Source organism: Amborella trichopoda, chromosome 8 (genome assembly GCF_054954075.1).
Source record: "Amborella trichopoda isolate Santa Cruz 75 chromosome 8, AtrichopodaSantaCruz75HAP2 v2.0, whole genome shotgun sequence".
Lineage (NCBI taxonomy): Eukaryota > Viridiplantae > Streptophyta > Magnoliopsida > Amborellales > Amborellaceae > Amborella > Amborella trichopoda.
In genome coordinates this window covers 33,037,601-33,058,572 of record NC_142343.1, presented here as the reverse complement: position 1 = coordinate 33,058,572, position 20,972 = coordinate 33,037,601, and the positions used below count along the sequence as shown (strand labels likewise).

The 20,972-nt window shown below is 35.4% G+C and overlaps 1 protein-coding gene across 1 annotated transcript; it reads right to left on the bottom strand.

Moving 5' to 3' along the window:
• Positions 1-13,443: 13,443 nt before the first annotated feature.
• Positions 13,444-19,479, bottom strand: LOC110008196 (UPF0481 protein At3g47200). Its single transcript, XM_088874690.1, has 3 exons — positions 19,203-19,479; positions 18,942-19,096; positions 13,444-13,869 (listed from the first exon to the last, which is right to left on the bottom strand). The coding sequence occupies exons 1-3, from the start codon at positions 19,477-19,479 to the stop codon at positions 13,738-13,740; spliced, it is 564 nt and encodes a 187-aa protein (XP_088730816.1). The 3' UTR covers positions 13,444-13,737.
• Between the last annotated feature and the right edge of the window lie 1,493 nt (positions 19,480-20,972).

Here is a 20,972-nt window from a genome sequence, read left to right as displayed (position 1 = left end):
TGTGGACAAGGAATGTGTTTCTCTTGCCTGCCCAGTGTAGTGGTGCATGAGTTCACGCGGAGCTCATGTGAGCTGAGGGGGGAAGGTTGCGTACCTGAGTGGCGTTTTACTTGCCATTCTCAATGAAAAGAGTTGTGCATGCGGAGCAACAAATGCTGAATGAGAGGGTTGGGTTGGCATTGCACAACATATTGATTGTGTGTGCTCGATATCTCCTCGATACGGAGCATGATTTTTCGCACGTGTGGCACATCACTTCACATGTTGCTCGTGCTTCCATACCTCTAAGTCATACGATGTTTTGCTTGTGCGGCGCTTCAGTTCATATGCCGGTTTTACTTACGTGACCTATTTTTACACGACATGTCGTTCTGTGTGCCGCCATCTCTTCCTTATGATTAGGCCATGTGTCGCTTCGTTGATTCTCCTTTCTTCCCTCTAACTTTATAAAAGGGCTGTGCGGAAGTAGTTCTCATTTTCACAAGGAATATTTCTTTTTTTTTTTTTTCTTTTTTTTTTTCTTTTTTTTTTCTTTTTTTTATTTACCCTACGGAAAAATCTTAGTCCTTCTTTTGTCTTTCGTTTAGGCCCCCTGTTCACCGTTTGCCCTTGGACTAGAGTTCCTCATCATGTTTCAGTGCTTTCGTTGACGACCATGGTTGGCACCAGCTAGAATCCTCCTCCAAGAAGTGATGTTTTTTTATTTGCTCCAATGTGTCTTCGACATGGCCTTGGTACCATTTCTCTCCTTTTTGGGGCTAACCCCTTATTTTTCTCTTCTTTTTTTAATATTTAAATTTTTTGTTTTTAACTCTGCTCTGTAGTGGAATATCCAATAAAATTCCATTAAATTTTAGAAAAATATCATGAATATTGTATTTTATGTATGCTAAAGCTGGGGTTCTACTTTTAAAAATATTTGAAAAAGGAAAAAAGTAAATTTTGAGTTGTTACTTAAAGTTTTGGTAAGAGACCATACACCATTGGGCACATAAGTTTAGCTTTTATGTTATGTTGTTTAAATTTTCTCACTTATGACCTTTGTATATTTTATGCAATAATAAACCTAACCACACAAGTGTGAAGTATTTATTGATTGGAACCAACTAGTATGAAACAACATGATTGTAAAATTTACAGTATGAGCGCATAATTTTTTTAATCAAATATGTTGCCTCATTTTAAATTTGTTAAATACTTTATCAAAGTTAAAGTATAATTATAAATTTTAATTTATTTTAGCGTTCAAGTAAAATTTTGAATTACAAAGGTACAGTAGATGTAACATGTCCTAATTTTATTGCATAAAATTTGTAATTGCAACTAATATTTATGATTCTAATTATTATGTAAAAAGTTTAATAATTGATCAATTTGATAATAACAATAGTAAAAATTAAAGAAAATACTATATACTTGTATATTTGATAATAACAACAAAATGAAAAATTAAAGAAAATATTGTATGCTTGTATATTATTATATTTATAGATAAAGAGAGTATTGTCTTTTACAATAAAGGTATTGGTTATTTTGAAAGAATGAAATTTGACATTTAATTTCATTTGTTGCTTGCACACCACTCTGGCAATACAGGCAGAAGGAAGATCTAAAAGTATATTTTATAAACACGCTTAAGGACACAATGTACAGTTGATCCATCAAGAAAATATTTATTAATAATATTCTATGAATACTAAATACGGGGATCTATTTTTAGAAGTGTATTTTAAAAGGAAAAAATTTAAATATTGAGTTATTAGTAAATTTTTGTGGTGAAAGATCATACCTCCTTGGGCATATAAGATCAACTTCTATGTTATTTTGTTAGCATTATTTTCATTTATATGCAATAATGAATGGACCTACATTATAAATCTGTATTGCTATTTGATTGATGGACACTTGGGCACACCTCCTTCCAATAGCTAATTTTTCTTGTCCGAACCCAACTTACTTCTCTTTATTCTCTATCCTAACCAACTCCAAGCCTAAGATGAGTTTCTTGATTGACACCGAGTCATGAACTTGCTCATATTTTATATATAGAAGACATACCCTTAGATATCCCCGAAAATGAATTTTGTAGACATCCTCTACCTAATACTTTTAGTATCACACCTTAGTATCACACCAAATATTACTTTTTTTGTATTTACTCCCGCTTAAAAATTTAAAAAATTGAAACTAAAATGCCATTTTCATCTCCTACTCTCTATACCCACTCTCTCCTCTACTTACCCTCTTTCACTCTCTCTCCACCTGCCCTCTCTCTGACTCTCTCTTCCCATCCCCTATCTATTGCTTTCTCGCTACCCACCCTCTCTCTTTCTCTCTCTAGGGAGAGTTGGCTAAGAGAGATTAGGAGAGTGAGATTTCAGGAGAGAGCAGAAAAAATAGGCTGAGTGAAAAGAACACAATCTCTCTTAACTCATGTTTTCACTCTCTCTCCCAAAATCTATCTCCTAATCTCTCTCATACCATTTTTTCCCCTCTTTCTCACGAAATCTCTCTCCCAATCTCTCTCTGCCATTTTTTTGCTCTCTCAAAATCTCTCTCTAGAGAGAAAGAAAGAAAGAGAGAGGGCAGGTAGAAAGAGACAAAGAGACGGCAGATAGAGAGAGAAAGAGAGGGAGTAGAGAGAGTGGATAGGAAAAGTGAGAGAGAGGGTGGGTAGAAAGAGAAAGAGAGAGGATATATAAAAGGGAGAAAGAAAGAGTGAGGGCATGTAGATAAAGATAGAAAGAGAAAAGGTGCATAGAATAAGTGAGAGAGGAGAAGTGCATTTTGGGCTCAATTTTTTTTTAACTTCTTCTTTGAGGGTAAATACAAGAATAACAGTGCTTGGGTCTAGAATATAATACTTTTTTTTTTTTTTGGGAGGGGGGTTTGGAGGTGGTGTCTACAAAGTTCATTTTGTAGAGATATCTACAATTTTCTCTAAAAATATTATATTTTATGTCCATTCTTGTATTATTTAAGTGCAATTTAATATAAGATTGTCAGCAAAGAGATCATTCATCTTTTATACAAGGACGTCACAACCACTCTTATTCCTTAAATATCAAAATAGGTGGTCCTAAGAGTGTCACACAAGATTTCAAAGAAAAAAATTGTTTCGAACTTCATGCACCCTAAATCGTCCAATCTGATATCAAATAAATGGGTATAGTTGTGACCTCCTTCTAATAAAAATAAATAGTCTCTTTGTACACAATCTCATATAATATAAAATGAAATAAATATCAGGCCAAATCTATTCAGATCAGTTGCAGAGCCAGCAACGATCCAAAAGCACAAAATTAAAAATAAATAAATACATAAAAGAAATGCAAAAAGGTAAAAGAATAATACCAGACCACGCCTGTTGGACTGGGACTCCCAAGGCTTCGAGGCCTTGCCTGTTTCAGGACCTGCTGAGTTTATGTCGTGCATCCTCTTTGTTTCTCTTCAGGTTTTGACCATGCCTTGGCTTGGTTGGATGGATCGCTTAATCTAAAGGCTAGGGTTAGCATTATCTCTAAGTGTTTTCTTCAGGCTCTCTCTCTCTCTCTAACTCTAAGCTTTTTCTTTGGGCTCTCTCTCTCCTCTCTCTCTCTCATACGTCTCACCTGTCTTTGATTTCCTAGTCTACACGTCCCCAAGTCTCCCTCCAAATGGGTCACAAATTGTGATTATATAAAGCCTCAAATCATCTCAAAATGACTTTATGCCAATTTCAAGCAGATTTGTCAGCTAGTTTTCTGGTTTTGAGGGTATGGGGGTTAAAGGGAGCTCAAATTTGACAAAAATTAGCAATTGCATTTTGGTGATATTGCCTACCAAAAATCAAGTGAGAAAAGATATTTTGCTATTTTTACTTGATTTATTACTAAAACAGTGGTCATGCAGGATTCTGGATCACAGGATAGGAATCACGGACTAAGTCGGTCTATGGTTTGGGGTTTATTAGGATAGTATGGTCCTAAAGCCGTCTAGGATTAGGAAAATCATGGCATTTGCCAGATTTTTTAAAAAAGGGGTGGCTACAACTCAACAAACAGGGGTGAATGCTCAAAAACTAAGCTTAATTACAAATTTAGAATAAAATCCCAAAATTAGGTACAATAACCAAAATGCCCCTAAAACTTTTTTTGTTGATGACGAAACCATTCCTCTCTGAGGGGACTCCCGCCATTGTCAGATATTGGAAGCTTTTTCGGAAACTTGGAGTGATGGTTTAGACAATTTTCCACTATATCTTCAATGTAGTTTCGATTCTTAGCATTTTGATGCCCTTTAATTTTGCGGAGGCAGCCTTTTTCCCAAGGGTTGGAACTCCGACAATATTTGCCAACTTTGATAGCCAATGTTATTCGACCTGTGTTGTTCTGAGTCTTTGCTTTGTCTACAAACGAAAGAGGAGACTGTCGCAATCATTTTACACCAGGTTTGGTTTGTTTTGGCCTTTATTTGCAGTGTTTCCTAATTTGGGAGGTCACGGGAAAGAGGGATTCCAACAACCGAACAGACCTTCTTTTTTTATAACATTGGAATTTATGTTTATCTGGCCTTCGACTGAATGCAAAAGTTATACCAGTTTGCTGCTCTTCGCGAGGTAGTTGCATTGAATTCGGTTCGCGATGATCCGATGTGCGAATCTCGAGTTGTGCTTTGCGAGGTTCAAGTTGTCTTCTTCTTGAAACCTTGATTCACTTGGTTTCGTGTTCTTTCTAGTAAACCTCTGACTTTGGGTCGTGTCATGATACATGCCCTAAATCAAAATGACAGGGCTGTCGTGATCTAGAATATGTCCAAATTTGAGCTTTTTCTTATTACAGGTGAAGGTTTTGTAGGTCTTTGAAGTCCATCATGAGATGTGAAGTTGCAACCTCCATGATTGAGGACTGGTTCAATGAAGCCGCATCGCGATAGTGTGAAACCTATCTGTTTTGAGACAATTTGGGCGTATGACCCTTTTGGGTGGTCCGATTGAGCTCAAATTTGGTCCTCGATGTTCTTTTAACGTTCTGAATGCAACGACGATGGTCTGGCACTGTTCTAGAGCCGCCAACATATGGTTATAGTTATAAGGTCTTTTCTTGCTATGATAGTGTTCTTCCTAGGTTATCCAGTTCAAGGCTTATTTCATAGGACCAAGTTGTCACTAGCTCTCTCTTGATACATGCGAGGGATGTAAGCATGTCAAAAATGACGTACAACACAAATATAATGTATAGAGTCAGCCTTGTGAGCCACTTTATGCTTGCTCCTAGATCATCTCATATAGAGGTTGTCAATAGGATTCTCAAATATTTTAAGTCCTCACCTGTCAAAGGTATTACACTGAAACCAAATGGTCACACTGATATTATTAGTTATTGAGATCCTAACTGGGCAGATAGTCCAATTCACAGGAGATCCACTACTAGCTATTGTACATTGATAGTGAAAACTTAGTTACTTGGATAAATAAAAAACAAAATGTAGTAGCCCAATCCAATACAGAGGTCGAATACAGAGCTATGACTTTAACTACAAGTAAATTGATATCGAAAAAATACCTACTTCAGGATATGGGGTTTCCAACTGCCAATCCAATGGAGATGTTCTGTGATAATCAAGCAGCTATGCATATTTCTTGCAATCCAGTTTTTCATGAAAGAACCAAGCACATAGAAGTTGATTGTCACTTTGTGAATGAAAATGTTCAGCCAAAAGTTATCAGTACTCTTTATGTAAAAACCAACTTGCAGACATGTTTACCAAAGTTATTGCAAAGACAAAGTTCCATAAGATACTGTCCAAGGTGGGCTCCATTGATATCCACGCACCAACTTGAGGGGGAGTGTTGATAGCTATAGTAGCCAAATATTGAGCTTCTTATATTTAGTTTTGTGGGATTACAATTGTAATGGGATTTGTTTCCTAAACGGCAAGAGTTGTAACTCTTTAAATCTCTGGTAAACTTGAGTAATTCCTATGAATGAGAATTTGGTTTAACCTCCATGGATGGGCACCATTGATGAACCATGTATACCTTGTTGATCTTCTTGATTCTTCTTCTATCTCTAATTCATCTTTATTTGTTTTATTACAACATCTATGTTTAGATACCGATTGTCCAAACTCATCATCTACCTAAAAAAGGTGGTGGGTTGGTCATTACCCCTCTAACTTATGGTTTTTCAATGAACAATGCCCCTATAACCTATGGTTTTTAAGGAAAGAGATGTTGTTGGGACATTGATGCTCAAACTGGCCCACTTTAAAAAAAAAAAGGAAGAAGAAGAAGAAATCATTAGGCTTCGGGTGCCCAATGTCTAAAACTGTCTCAAGTATCCTTAAAGAAAATAAGACAATACTATGGTGCCCAAAAGTCCACTGAACAAAATGCAATTTGGAAAATCCAAATTATAACAAATTTGTTGGACAAATGAGGATGTGAATTATTGGCACCCAGTTTTCAGCAGCCTTGAAGTTCAGTCCTTGTTTAGATTGCAGTTAAGATTTCTTTTTTTTGATGTTTTTTCTTTTGATAATGTCAACATGCCATTACTTCCCAGGAACATAAAGATGACAAACGAAATTCAGTCCTCGTTTAGATTGGGGTTGAGTTTCCTTTTTTGATGTTTTTTTATTTTGATAAGGTCAACATGGAATTACGTTGCAAGAATATAAAGATGATAAAAGAAACACAAAAAAAAAAAACAAGTAATAAATAATAAATAAAACACAAATTTTAGATATTGGCATGGTGAGCAGGTGATTTTGACATCAATGTGAAGATCAATGGATTTGGTCCTATCCAAAATCACCAACCAAAGGAAATCTCATATTCTTTGGGATTGAGATCTTCTTATATTATATAGGATTGAGATTGCTATTTGATAAGTTTCCTAAAGGAAATATAAATCCAAAAAGATTAGGACTCTTGGATATATCTCTTGGTTTTGAGATCTATGTAAGATCCATAGGAAGTTTCCTATGGAATATGTACTCCTAATCTTATATATATGGAATAAAAGTGCAGAGAATTTGTGAGCCCTATTTTGGTCACCATATAAAAAAAGTGGTTCCTCTAGAAAGAGAGTGGGATAGAACTTCTTGTGCATAAGATACGATTTTCTCTTTGAAAGAATAGAGCTTTCTATGAAGAAAAACATTGATGATGCCTCCTGACGACTCTTGCAGAATGAGAGATTGGTTTCTTGTAGAGAATTTATTCCCATTGAAATGTTGGGTTATTTCCCTTTTAGTAAGAGAGAAAAGTGTTGTCGATATTTCCACAACAAGAGAAGAAATGGAGAGTTATTTAAAAGGGTTTGTCGAGGTTTGTTCCAAACATTTTGATATAATTTTCATTGATATAGTGGATTCCTATTTGCTGTGCCCGTAGATGTAGCCCTTTCGGGGTGAACTAGTATTCTTGCAATATGTGTTTCATGTGTTATTTCTCATACTTTATTTGCCAAAAAATCAACCTGTCAACTTTCGTGCACAAGTGCTATCAGAGCCCGCTTTGTGGTTTTTGATATGGCCGTAAAGGTTTTGAATGTAAAGTTTGAAAAGGGGAAATTTGATGGAAAACACAATTTTTCAACAAGAATGATGAAAAAATTTATTTGGCAAAAAATAAAGAATTGGTATGGCTATCAAATAGATATTGGTATGGTTAACAAGTGATTTTGATATCAAGGTGGTGATTGTTGGATTTGGTGCTATCCAAAATAACCAACATAAGGAAATCTCATATTTTGTGGGATTGAGATATTCTCATATTATGTGGGATTAAGATTGATATTTGATAAGTTTCTTAAAAGAAATAGAAATCCAAAAAGATTAGGACTCTTAAATATATCTCTTGGTTTTGAGATATATGCAAGATCTATAAGAAGTTTCCTATTTAATAAGAACTCTTAATCTTATATATATGAGATGAAAGTACAAAAATTTTGTGTGCCCTATTTGGGTCACCATATGGAAATGGTGGTTCCTCTAAAGAGAGAGTGAAATAGATGTTGTTGTGCATAAGATCTAATTTCCTCTAAAGAAGAAGAGAGCTTCCTATATATAAAAACATTGATGATGCCTCCTGAAAACTTCTACAGAATGAGGTTGATTTCTTGTAAAGAAGTGTTTCTCATGGAGATTTTGGGTTGTTTCCCTATTAGTAAGAGAGAAAAGTATTGTCAATATTATCTTAAGTAAAAAGAAGGAATAGAGAGAAGACAGTCGATGAGAGTTTCTTTTAGAATTCAAGCTAAGGTGGAAATTTGTTGATATTTATCTAGAATTCTTGAATCCCTAATTGTAAGGGATTGATTTACTTTAATTTAAGTTTTCTATTTATTTGTGTAGAGCTTATTATTTAGGATCTAAGTTTATGAATAGGTCCTACTTAGATTACAATAGAGCCTTAGGTCCACATCGATAGGGATAAAGTTCCTTTTTGGTAAAGTTAGAAAAGTTGAGATTGGTTTGACGTAATTGTCTTTGGGGCTTTATTCTCTCGATATAAATATGCTTTTCTATAGAGAGAAAACATGTGTAGAAAAAGTAGGCCATACATGGTGCACTTTTGGGTTTATCATCTCTTATTGAGATAAATTGTAGAGAGAGAAAGTGCAAAGAGAAAAAATAGAGGGAAACTATTGGGGGTTTTTTGTAAAGAGAAAATTGTCAAGAAGAAGGCTTTGTAAGAGATTGAGTCTCTGATTCTCTCAATTAAATCACCTTATAATTTTCTTTATTTGATTTAGTAAAAATATTGATCGCCTTCACCAGTGGATGTGTCGCATCTGTGACAAACCACGTAAATCTTGGTGTTCATTATTTTTTTGTTAGTTATTTCCTACTTTATTTTGGTTGTTTGTTTTTGTCAATTCTTTTTCTCGTACTTTATTTCCAAAAAATCAACCCATCGGGTTCAGAGCTTCCGCACACAACCAGTGGTATTAGAGCCCAATTTGGGGTTATCGGTATGGCGGTAAAAGTTTTGAATGCAAAATTTGAAGTGAAGAAATTTGATGACAAAAATAATTTTGGAATTTGGGAAATCAATGTTTGGCATTTGCTAGTGCAAAAAGGTTTACATAATGCTCTGACAAGAAAGTTGAAGAAACCAGAATACATGTTCGATGAGGGCTAAGAAGACTTAGATCTGAGGGCTATGCGCACTATTCGATTTTGTTTATATAGTGAAGTGTTATTTAATATCATCAATGATGATTTGATGTCAAGTCTTTGGTCGAAGCTTGAGAGTTTGTATATCACGACGTCTCCCACAAATCGATTGTCTTTTAAGCAAAAATTGTACACCCTACGGATGAATGAAGGCACAGATATCCATGAACACTTGAATTATTTTAATAAAATTCTTTGTAAAGTATTGAATTTTGGTGTTAAGATGGATGATTAGGATAAGGCCATAATTTTATTATCCTCACTCCCTCATTCGTATAAGCATCTCCTCACAACATTGCTCTACGAAAAAGATATCATAGAGATGGAGGATGTGACTTTGACTTTTCTCTTGAGGAAGAGATAGGATAATGCTCTGCCATATGTAAATGGTTTAATGGCTAAAGGGAGATCTGTTGAGAGAAGTGGAAAGAGACATGAAAAACAGGGCTAGTCTAGATCCAAATCCATATCAAGAAAAATAAACATTTATTGCAACTATTGCAAGAAAAAAAGAGCATGTTAAGAATGATTGTTGGACACTCAAACAGAAAGAAATACGAGCTTCTGAAGTAGTCAATACAGTTAATGGAAGCTCAGTAAGTGGAACATATAATATATTGTCGGTCTCGACAAATTATGACAACTCTAAAAACTTGTGGGTTCTTAATTCAGAATAAATCATATGTGTCATCATCGGGATTGGTTTACCGCATATAAGAGCATTAATGGTGAATCAATTTCGATAGGGAATGATGCAGCTTGCAAGACCATTGGCGTGTAGACAATTACTATCAAGATGTATGATGGAGTTGTCAAAGCATGGAATGATCTGAGACACGTTCCAGTTTTGAAGAAAAATCTTATTTCTCTGGGTGCCTTAGACTCCAATGGTTCTAAATTTATTGGAGAAGGTGGAGTTCTAAAGATTCTTAATTGTGCTCTTGTTATGATGAAAGGCAAGATGATCAGACCGAATTTATATGTGTTGCTTGAGAATACTATCACAGATACAACAACAATTTTTGTATCTAATGATGGTGAGTTTGACTTGACTCAGTTGTGGCATATGCGATTGGGCCACATGGGTGACAAAGGTTTAGCAGAACTTAGCAAACACATATTGATCAATGGCATGAAGAAATGCACGTTGGACTTTTGTGAGCACTGTGTTTATGGTAAGCAGTGTAGGGTGCAGTTTCACAGGTCAAAACATACAACAAACGGTATTCTTGACTATATTCATTTAGATGTTTGGGGCCCTGCATCGGTTGTCTCAAAAGGCGGATCTCTATACTTTGTTTCCTTCATAGATGATTTCTCTAAGAAAGTATGAATTTACACATTGAAGAAAAAGACATATGCATTTAACACATTCAAGCAGTGGAAAGCAATGGTTGAAAGATGATTGGAAAGAATGTCTAGTGTTTGAGGACTGATAATGGTGGAGAGTACAGTTCAGCGGAGTTTGTGAATTTTTGCAAAAGCGAAGGAATTGTTCGTCACTTTGCCACTCCAAAGAAACCGCACCAGAATAGAGTTGTTGAGCGCATGAACAGGACAATTCTAGAGAAGGCCCACAGCTTGTTGAGTAATGGCGGTTTGTCAAATAACTTTTGGGCAGAGGCGGTCAATACGGCGTGTTATCTCGTCAAGAGATCACCATCCACAACAATAGATTACATTACCTCAAAAGAGGTATGCTCCGGTAAACCTGTCACTTATTCTCATTTAAGAAATTTTTGTTGTCATGCTCATGTTGATGTGAATGATGATAAGTTGAGTCAAAAGTCAAAGAACTGTATTTTCTTTGGTTATGCGAATGGGGTGCCTAGATCCTAAGTCACCTAAGTTTATTGTCAGTTGTAATGTTAAGTTTGATGAATCTGCCGTGGTAAACCACATTTAGAATGGTGCAGAAAAGAAAAATTACAGCAATAGTGATGCAGTTGAGGTGGAGTTGACAAGTCCAGAAAATATTCAAAATTATGTGCTAGAAATTCCCTATGAGAGAGTGGAGGAATATGTTGAGCACGAGGATGTAGTTGGATCTACTCCACTTGAGGAAGTGCTTCAGTTTGGAAAGGTAAGGAGAATAAAAAAAGATAGTTGTGTAGCACAGTTTTGAGGACATGGCGGCTTATGCATTGGCTACCACAAGCCAAGAGCCATCCAATTTTAAGGAAGCTACATGGGATACTGACAGTAGCATGTGGAGTGAAGCCATGGATGAAGAAATGGAATCTCTTCAGAAGAATCGTACTTGGGATCTCCAGAAGTTTTCTAAAGGCAAAAGAGTCATTGGTTGCAAATGGGTTTATAAGAAGAAATATGTGTCACCTGATACTGGTGGTGAGTGATTTAAGGCACGTTTGGTTGCAAAATGCTATGCGCAGAAAGAAGGTGCTAATTATAATGATATTTTCTCTCCAGTTATGAAACACATTTCTATTCGGGTTTTACTAGCCAGGGTTTCATTGTTTGATTTGGACTTAGAGCAGCTTGATGTGACGACTGCATTCCTTTATGAAGAGTTAGAAAAACATATTTATGTGACTGAGCCAGAAAGGTTTATAGTCAAAGAAAAGGAGGACCATGTTTGCAAGTTGAAGAAGTCATTGTATGGCCTAAAGCAGTCTCCTAAGCAGTGGAACAAACGTTTTGATACATTCATGATTGGACACGGATATGTCAGAACTAAGTATGACAATTGTGTCTATTTTAAGAAATTTACTGATAGTTTGTTCATCTATTTATTACTTTATGTGGATTATATGCTTATTACTGCGAAGAATCCTTTAGAAATTAGTAAATTGAAGGCTTAGCTTGCCAAAGAATTTGAAATGAAAGATTTAGGTTCAGCAAAGAAAATTTTGGGTATGGATATTCGTAGAGATCAAAATTTGGGTAAATTGTAGCTCTTTTAGAAGGAGTACATTGAGAAGGTCCTCGTTAGATTCGGGATAAAAAATTCAAAGCCAATGGATACTCCTCGTGCTGCACATTTTAGATTGGCGACAGCATTACCTCCAAGTTCAGATGCTAAAAAGGAATACATGTCACGCGTTCCCTATGCGAGTGCAGTTGGAAGCCTTATGTATGCAGTGGTTTGAACTTGTCCAGATAATTCATATGCCATTAGTATTGTTAGCTAGTTTATAGCTAATCTAGGAAAGAAGCATTAGCATGCGGTAAAATAGATTCTGCATTACTTAAGGGGTACATCAGATATGGGTCTGATGTTTGATAGAGATAACAGGTTTAGTGACAAGGTTGTTGGTTATGTTGATGCCGACTTTGCAGGTGATTTGGACTCTCTAAGATCTACTGCAGATTATGTGGTTACACTTGCAGGAACTCCGATTAGTTGGAGGTCGATGCTACAAACTGTTGTTGCCTTGTATACGACAAAAGCAGAATACATGGTTGTTACTGAGGCAGTAAAAGAAGCAATTTGGTTAAGAGGGCTTGCAAGCGATTTGGGGTTACGACAGGATGAGACTATTATTTATTGTGATAGTAAGAGTGCAATACATTTGGCGAAGACCCTGGTATATCACGTAAGGAAGAAGCATATTGATGTCAAACACCATTTTATTCGTGAGATCATAGTTGAAGATATTAATCTTGAATTCTTGAATCCCTAATTTTAAGGGATTGGTTTTCTTTAAATTAGGTTTCCTATTTATTTGGGTAGAGCCTACGATTGAGTATCTAAGTTTATTGATAAGTCCTACTTAGATTAGGATAGAGTCGTAGGTCCACATCGATAGGGATAAAGTTCCGTTTTAATAATGTTGGGAAAGTTGAGATTGGTTTGACATACTTGTCTTTGGGGCTTTATTCTCTGTATATAAAGATGCTTTTCTAGAGAGAGAAAGCATGTCTGGAAAAAGTAGGCCATACATGGTACACTTTCGGGTTTGTCCTCTCTTATTGAGATATATTGTAGAGAGAGAAAGTGCATAGAGAAAATAGAGAGAAAATTTTGAGGGTTTTTTGCAGAGTGAGAAAATTGTAGAGAATAAGGCTTTGTGAGAGATTGAGTCTCTAATTCTATCAAGTAAATTACCTTATAATTTTCTTTCTTTGATTTAGTGAAAAACATCGATCGTCTTTACCCATGGATGTAGTCACATCCGTGACGAACCACGTCAATCCTGGTGTTCTATTTTTGTTCTACTATTTATTTTCTGCTTTATTTTTGTTGCTTGTTGCCTGTTTTTGCCAATTTTTTTTCTCGTACTTTATTTGCCAAAATCAACGCAGCAGGCTTAGAGCTTCCGCACACAACATAAATTACTTAATATAACTCAACACCGAATACACAGTTTGAATCAAAGTTAGACACAACTGGAGCCCCGCTACCAGCAATGCTATAACCGTCCATGGGTCGCGAAGGTGGGTGTTGACGAAGCGAGCCCTCCACAAGTTCCGATGCCTCTAGCAGTGGTGGATCTGCCGGGTCCACAACCCCTTCAGTTTGGCATTCTCAAAAAAGGCCATTCCCTTAATGACCCGATTGAAGAGCTCAGCCACCTCCAGGTTACTTTCCATCCTATTTTCTCTTATTCCTCAATCTACTAGCAATTGGACATCTTTGGCTGTGTCTATCAGATCATCCAGCAATTTAATAAATGAGCTGATAGGATTATCCATGTCCACATGCAACTGCTCGAAAGCCATCACATTCAATAGAAAGGTTTCCTGTTCCAAATGCCATAAAAAGTTAAAACAAATAAGGATCGACCCAAGTTTTTTCGTTTCTTTTTTTTTTTGTTGATAATTTCTCTACTTTAACCCGAAATGGATTTCATACTATGTGAATTTAAAATTAATATATATATATATCTATATATATATATATATATATATATATATATATATATATATATATATATATATATATATATATATCTTTTTCAGCATTTTTTTCTTTCAATTTAGATTTAGGTCGGGCGAATTCACTCGGAATTGCCCCAAGGGAGCCTGGTTTCTGATGATTGTTTTGACTCCATAAAATCAAGACAACCTGGTCGTAATGTGTGGATTCTGGGAATAAGATTAGGAGATACGTCGCTGAAGACAACATAGGCCTCCGCATGTCACATGTCACCCAAATCAGTCGGTAAAGACTTTAGCGTGTCTACAATTGATGAAGTTATTTCTAAAGAATCTCAATCTCTCACTCTGTGTCTTTCTATTATTTTTTTGATGAGGTAACATAGGAATGAAACTTGAGATGTAGTGTTACGAAATTCTAGTTGTTACCGCCTTGACCCAAGACCAATTCCTCCCTCTCCATGTAGCTATATCCTGATTTCTCTTTCAATGTTTGCTAGACTCTTCTCTTTCTTTCTCCCCTTCTCTTTAGAGTGCTCTCATAGGTTCTTTTCAATGTTCCCAAGAGGTCTAAAAATCCTTAGGCCATTTTGGATGTCAAAAAAAAAACTATTTACAACGAAACAAATACATGTTTTTTCTACCTCAATTCAAAAACATTATTTGTTGGTAAACTGTTTGGATATCTAATTTCATTGATTTAACAAAAAGCCCTCTACCCCACTTAAAAAGAGACAAAGCCATGGTTGTGATATCACTGTAGAGAGAGAGGAAGAAGAATGGTTGTGATATGACTATACAGAGGAAAGCTCCGCAGGGTTCCTGGTGTTCCTAGGAAATGGCTGATGCCCTAATAGTCCATCTCCCTTCGTAATTTCAGGAAGTTATTGCAGAAGCGAAACAAGGCTCTCTCCCTCTCCTCCAAACCAACAACAACGAAGAGCCGGCAAATTCTCCTTCCCCAACAATGGCAGAAGTCATCGGAGACAACACCAAAGAATCCCAACACAGAGAAACTCCTCCCCCCCTTTCTCAGGAAGCATCGAGTCTCCATTCCCCTCACCAAAATAAATGCCCCACATCCAAAACCCTAGAAATTCAGAGTCGATTGAGGTGCGTAACAAGCCTGAGAAGGATGAGAAAATGAGCAGGCGAAAAAGGGCGACTATAAAAAAGGCAAGGGCGAAGAGAGAGAGATAGAGAGAGTGAGAAGCATGCGAGGGAAGTCCTTTGCTCTGTACAAGCAGGGAGGAGAGGGAAGAGCGTGAGGGCTAGAGAAAGAGAAAAGGGCACGAGAGGGTAAAGTTTCAAGAGAGACGCGAAGCAAGCCAAAAAGATTTGAGTCCGACTTAAATGTTTTTGACTCGTGGTTTTGGGGGAAAGTGATATCTTTCTAGATGAATTAGAAATTTTTATGAGGTTATCCAAATGGTTGTTACTTTCTATTTTAATCTTTTTTTCTTGTCATTTGAAAATATTGTAATTTTGGGTACATCCAAACAGGCATTAAAGCTTGGAAAAAAATGCATTCTGAAAAATCAAATAAAATATGAATCATAAAATGGATAGAGAATATGGAATATTAGATGAATTTAAATTCAATCAATATTGTTTGTAGAGTAATTTATGTATGGACAAAAAATAGAAAAATACAAAATGGGTCAATTTTGGACGAAAATTAAACAGAAAATCAGTCAACCCGTATTTTTTATTTTTTAAAAAAATTGCCCCTCGGTCCTAGGATGGCATCCTCAAATAATTTTTTTAATTATTATTACTATTTAGTTTCTTTCTTTAGTAGGGCAATGCTTCAATGTGAATGGCAGTGCCAGTCTAAGGTTGGCATCTTCAGACTACCATATTTCTTAGCAAACAGATGAAATAATGCGGTCCAACGTTGATAACCTCGGGCCACTCTGAAGAGCACCAATGAAGGCAGTCCGAGGATGCTAACCTCATATCACCCTGAAAGGCACTAGAGAAGACAGCCTGAAAGGCACTAGAGAAGGCTGTCTGAGAATGGGCAGCACATTCCACCTTTGAATGCTTAAAAAAGTAAGTCTTTTCGGTCCGAAGAAGCTAACCTTGGACCACTTTGAAAAGCACCAAAGAAGGCGGTCCAATGATGCTATCATTAGACCAATGGAGCACTGCCCTAAACATTAGGGCACAACCTTACTGTTGAAAAACTCAAAAAAAAAAAAAAAAAATTGCAGTCCGAGGATACTATCCTTCGACCAAAGGGTAATTTTGAAACAAATAAAATAATCAGGTTGATCAACCTTCTACATAAGTTTACCCCAAAATTGGACTCATTTCATATTTTAATCATTTTTGTTGTGTCTTTACGTAATTCACTCTTGTTTGTATGAATTGACTTTGACAAAAATATATTTTTTCCCAAATTTGAATACTAATACTTTAGTCTTTGCACCTACTGCAATACCTGTAATCATGGTTTGAAAATAATTGATCTGTGATATAGATCGCCCATCTCGAAAACTGGGCCTGATCGGTAGATCGACAATTCGGATTGCAAGATCGGCCAGATCAACAAGATCTGACGTTCAAAAATTCAGAAAAATAACCAAAAATCCTAAAAAATAGTCTATTAGATTTTTTCAAAAACAAAAATTTTATTGCATTACAGTTTTTAATTATTTTTATTGAAAATACACATGCACTGAGAAGCTGACTCATGTCTGAATGTTTGTTATCCATTACAGTCATTTTACTGTCAAATGAAATTTAAAATGCAGCTCATTTCAATAAAACGGACCCAAATCTATTGTGAAAAAAGAGGAAATATATAATCGTTTTGGATCTAATATATAGACCTAATATGTAATAATTAGCTTGTGTAAAATATAGCGTTTATAAACATGAACTTGTAATCATGCTTTAATAGAAAAATAGATAGATAAATTCATACATATGATGTAGAATAATGGATAGAGCAACTTGAAAATAAATTTCAAAGTGGATTTATGGACTAAACGTGACCATGCCCAAGGATGTAGTTTTAGGATTTTCTTTTAAAATATCTCATAAACAAGTATTATATTTTTTAAAAAACAATATCCTATAAAGTAATATAATTTTTTACTTTTAAATATCCCATGAGTTAAATTATTTTTCTTTTTTACATATCATAATGAACTAATATAATTCATCCCACATTTTATTAGCCAAATCCCGATCGGAAAAATCGTCCTCGACGATCTCTCGAACGGTACAAATTGTCACAAGCACAATGAAATGTTTAGCCGTAAATACTTTGCAAGTGTTTATGATATGGAGAGAGAGAGAGTATATGATATCTTCTATGATATCTTCTTAGAACCTGGTCTATTTAATCGTGGACCATGCAATTGACGCACAACTTGTTCCTAAAGCGAAAGGAAGCTGTTCCCCTTTATATTTTTAAATTCTAAAAATTTCTTAAATTATGGCCTTTATATTTTTAAATTCTAAAAATTTCTTAAATTACGAGTCTCTGTTAGTTTCGAAGGATCGCTGGTCCATCAAAAACTTGAGTTTTAAACAAGGTTTAAAAAAGTAGTTGTCGTGAAAAGAACGCTTTTGACAATTTGCCCCACATTTTCTTGTGCGCTCAAAAAAGTGCAACATAAGTGCTATGTAAGCCGTCTTTAAGTACTTGCCAGCAGTCTTTAAGTACTTGCCCTTTGCACGGGTTTAACTCAACGTTTGCGAAGCATATCAGTTTTTTTTATGTAATAATCGTAAGTTTCAATTACATATAATTACAAAATAATATTTCATATAAATTTATAAAAATTAGATTATACATTAAAAAAGTTGGCCCTCTATTAAGAAACTTCAAAAAAATAATTTCATACTCTCCACCATATAATTTTAATTTTGTAAATATGATCACATTAAAATTACATTAATAATATTATTTTCAAATGAATATAAATATATAAAAAATATTTTTATTTATATAATTATATTAAAATTGTTATTGCTATAATGAAATTTTTATTTACTTTAAATTGTAATTTTAAATTAATATACTTATAAATTTAATAAATAATAACAAATAACATATTCCTTTTTTATAATATACAAAAATAAAGTACATATAATTAAGTTTTAATTACATATAATTACAATAACAAAATTGCATATAATAATTACAAAAATTAACATAATTATGTGAAATTGTTATTTATTAATATAATTATGTTAAACTTATGTCAATATAATTATTTTTATATACATTAAAAATATTTTTAAATTATATGGAAGTTTTTTCTAATATTTTTAAATTATTTTGATACAATATTATAATTCTATATTATAATTAATATTTATACAAATATCCAGACAGGAAAACAACTTCTAAAAATTTACCTATTTTTACAACGTAATGAAAATACATAATGCACCACTCCTAATTTCTTTTAGAAATCCAAAGAACATTATTTTTAGAGAATTACAGTGATTTTTAAAAAAAAAATTGAAACAAAAATTACCGATTCGGCCGATTCTCCAAACCGATCTACCGATTCGACACAGGTACAGATGTGAATGATTCGGGTCGCAGATCCGCTTTTTCAAATACTTGCAATAACCATTTAGCATTAAGAGTTACCAAAAATCTTTTAATAATTTGCTCCTCGCAGCTGTAGGGATTAAAAGACTTGACATCCTTAAATGACTTGACATCCTACATAATTCCTCTCAATAACCAAAAAAAATCAACCCCTTTTTCAAGAGGGTGCAAACTTTAATGTAAAATTGTTAGAAAAATTATATTTTATTGAAAAATTTATCTTTTATTGAAAACATTATCAAAAAATCCATAATTTAGATATTTAACGTTCTAGCCCTTCTCTAGCCTTTGAAATTGAACCAAAAAACCTGTAAAATGTTAAATAGCCATCCTTATGATTGTGTTAACGAATACAAACCTCAGCTGGGGTAATGACTAGATAGGGTAGCTTCAGCACCCCGTCGTCGAAAATGATGTCTATGTTGGCATCGTTCGGGCTCACTTGGAACTTCACCCCGGCATCATGTAGTGCTGTGGCTGATGGTACCTTCTTGTGATTACGGCTCCGGGTTTCTTAGCCCCTCTTCAACTTCAGGAAAGTCGCACCACGGCGTCGTCATTTGGTAAACATGCAGCGGATGCATCCCCTTAATGTCCTTCATCCAAGTGTACTTATCACTCCAAAGGCGCTCATACGCCACCTTATGGGCCTCGGCGGCATCGGAGCGTCCCCCCAAGGGGTCCAACAAAGTCTGCAAGACCAGCAACGGGATTTGGTTTTCCAACAGCACCAGGTCGTGAGTCTTGTTGTCCGCAAAGAAATCCGCCCTATTGGGGCCGAACACCGGGTCATTGTCTGTGTAGCCTGATGTGTCCTCATCTGTGGTGGTGCGGTGGAGTTCAAGCAAGAAGCAGCCGTCAAGCAGCATCATGTTAAGGAAGTCAGGGCTCTCCATTACGGGCAGCTCATCAGACCACTCATAGCAGGCCCTGAGCTTCCGCTCCACAGCTTAGAGGGCTTTGAGGTAGACGTCGGGCGAGTGTTTCGAGCGATCAAGGAAGTAGAGGAGTGCACGACGCTTGTGGTGCTCCATGGGTTGGAGGTGAGGGCTGCCGTGGTGCAGTGGACCCAGCGAAACAAGCCTGGGAGTGAAGGACCCTTTGTAAATACAACGATGTGTCCATTCCTCCGCCTCTTCCTCTCGGTTTAATTTGACATTCCCATTCACTACATCAATAACCCATTGCCTGTACGATTGCTCCCTACCTTGCATATTTGTAATCTGACAGTGTTAAGGACTTCTTAGAGCTGGAGAGGCTCCACTTAATCGATATACAGGTGGTCTTTCAGATCACGCATGAACCATATAACATTGATGAGAAGAATCGAGATATTCTTATAAGAAGTCTGCCGCAGCTTTAGCTTAATTTCTTAAGAATATCCAATAACATGAAAACAAATAAAACATTTGACTACAAACGGTTCCTCTTAAATTATATTTTTATTCTTAATTATAAAATTTAAAGTTTTAAAAATAGTGCAGATGGAACATATCTATGAGAACTTGAAAATTTTGAAAATCGACAGTTCAAAAATGCTTTACAATATGCACTATTTCCAAAATGTCAAATCTATTTTTTTCTTATATCAATGCATCTTGATGTTCAGATGATCAATTTGAGGATATTTGCGCACCAAAACAACCTCTTCTAATAAAAATTTTGAGATAGACTTTAATTTGATTGTTTAGAGCCTCGGCTATATATAAACTTTTACTTTTTAACCGATCTTTTTTTTTATCTAATTCCCAAAGGGTAAAATGTTAGATGGTTCATATAGTAACTACAAAAGGATAAATTTTCCTTTTCTTTTCCACTCATGCGTTCAGGTAAATTAATGTCGTGTGATTCTCCCATCAAAACAAAGATGGCACCTAAATGTTAAATCTCCTAAATCATACCAAAAAAAAGACCCCGCTTACTGACTGGTCTACACGAAAGGGCCAAACATAACTTCTGATGTGCATCTACATGGGAGTGGAAAACCCCAGTCGTCCAACAGTGTCATCAGACGGTACAGGTGATGAGATAATATTTCAATTTTTAGGGGGGTGATATCTGATAATTATCTTTAAAATGAAATTTTATTGTCGAAAGAATTAACTTAAATTTTCTGTGATTCTTCTGTACTAGCATCTAGACAGATAAATTCTATGCTTTCTAGTTTTGGTAAGATCACTGGGCAGAAACTGAAAGTAACTAAAAGGTAAGATTTTTTTCTTTGGGGTTTCAATGAGTACCAAACACTTGATCTTGAAAGAATTGGGGTTTGGAGAGGGTTCACTACAGGCGAGCCACTTGGGATTGGTAACTAAAAGTTTTGGTAAGATCACTGGGCAGAAACTGAAAGTAACTAAAAGGTAAGATTTTTTTCTTTGGGGTTTCAATG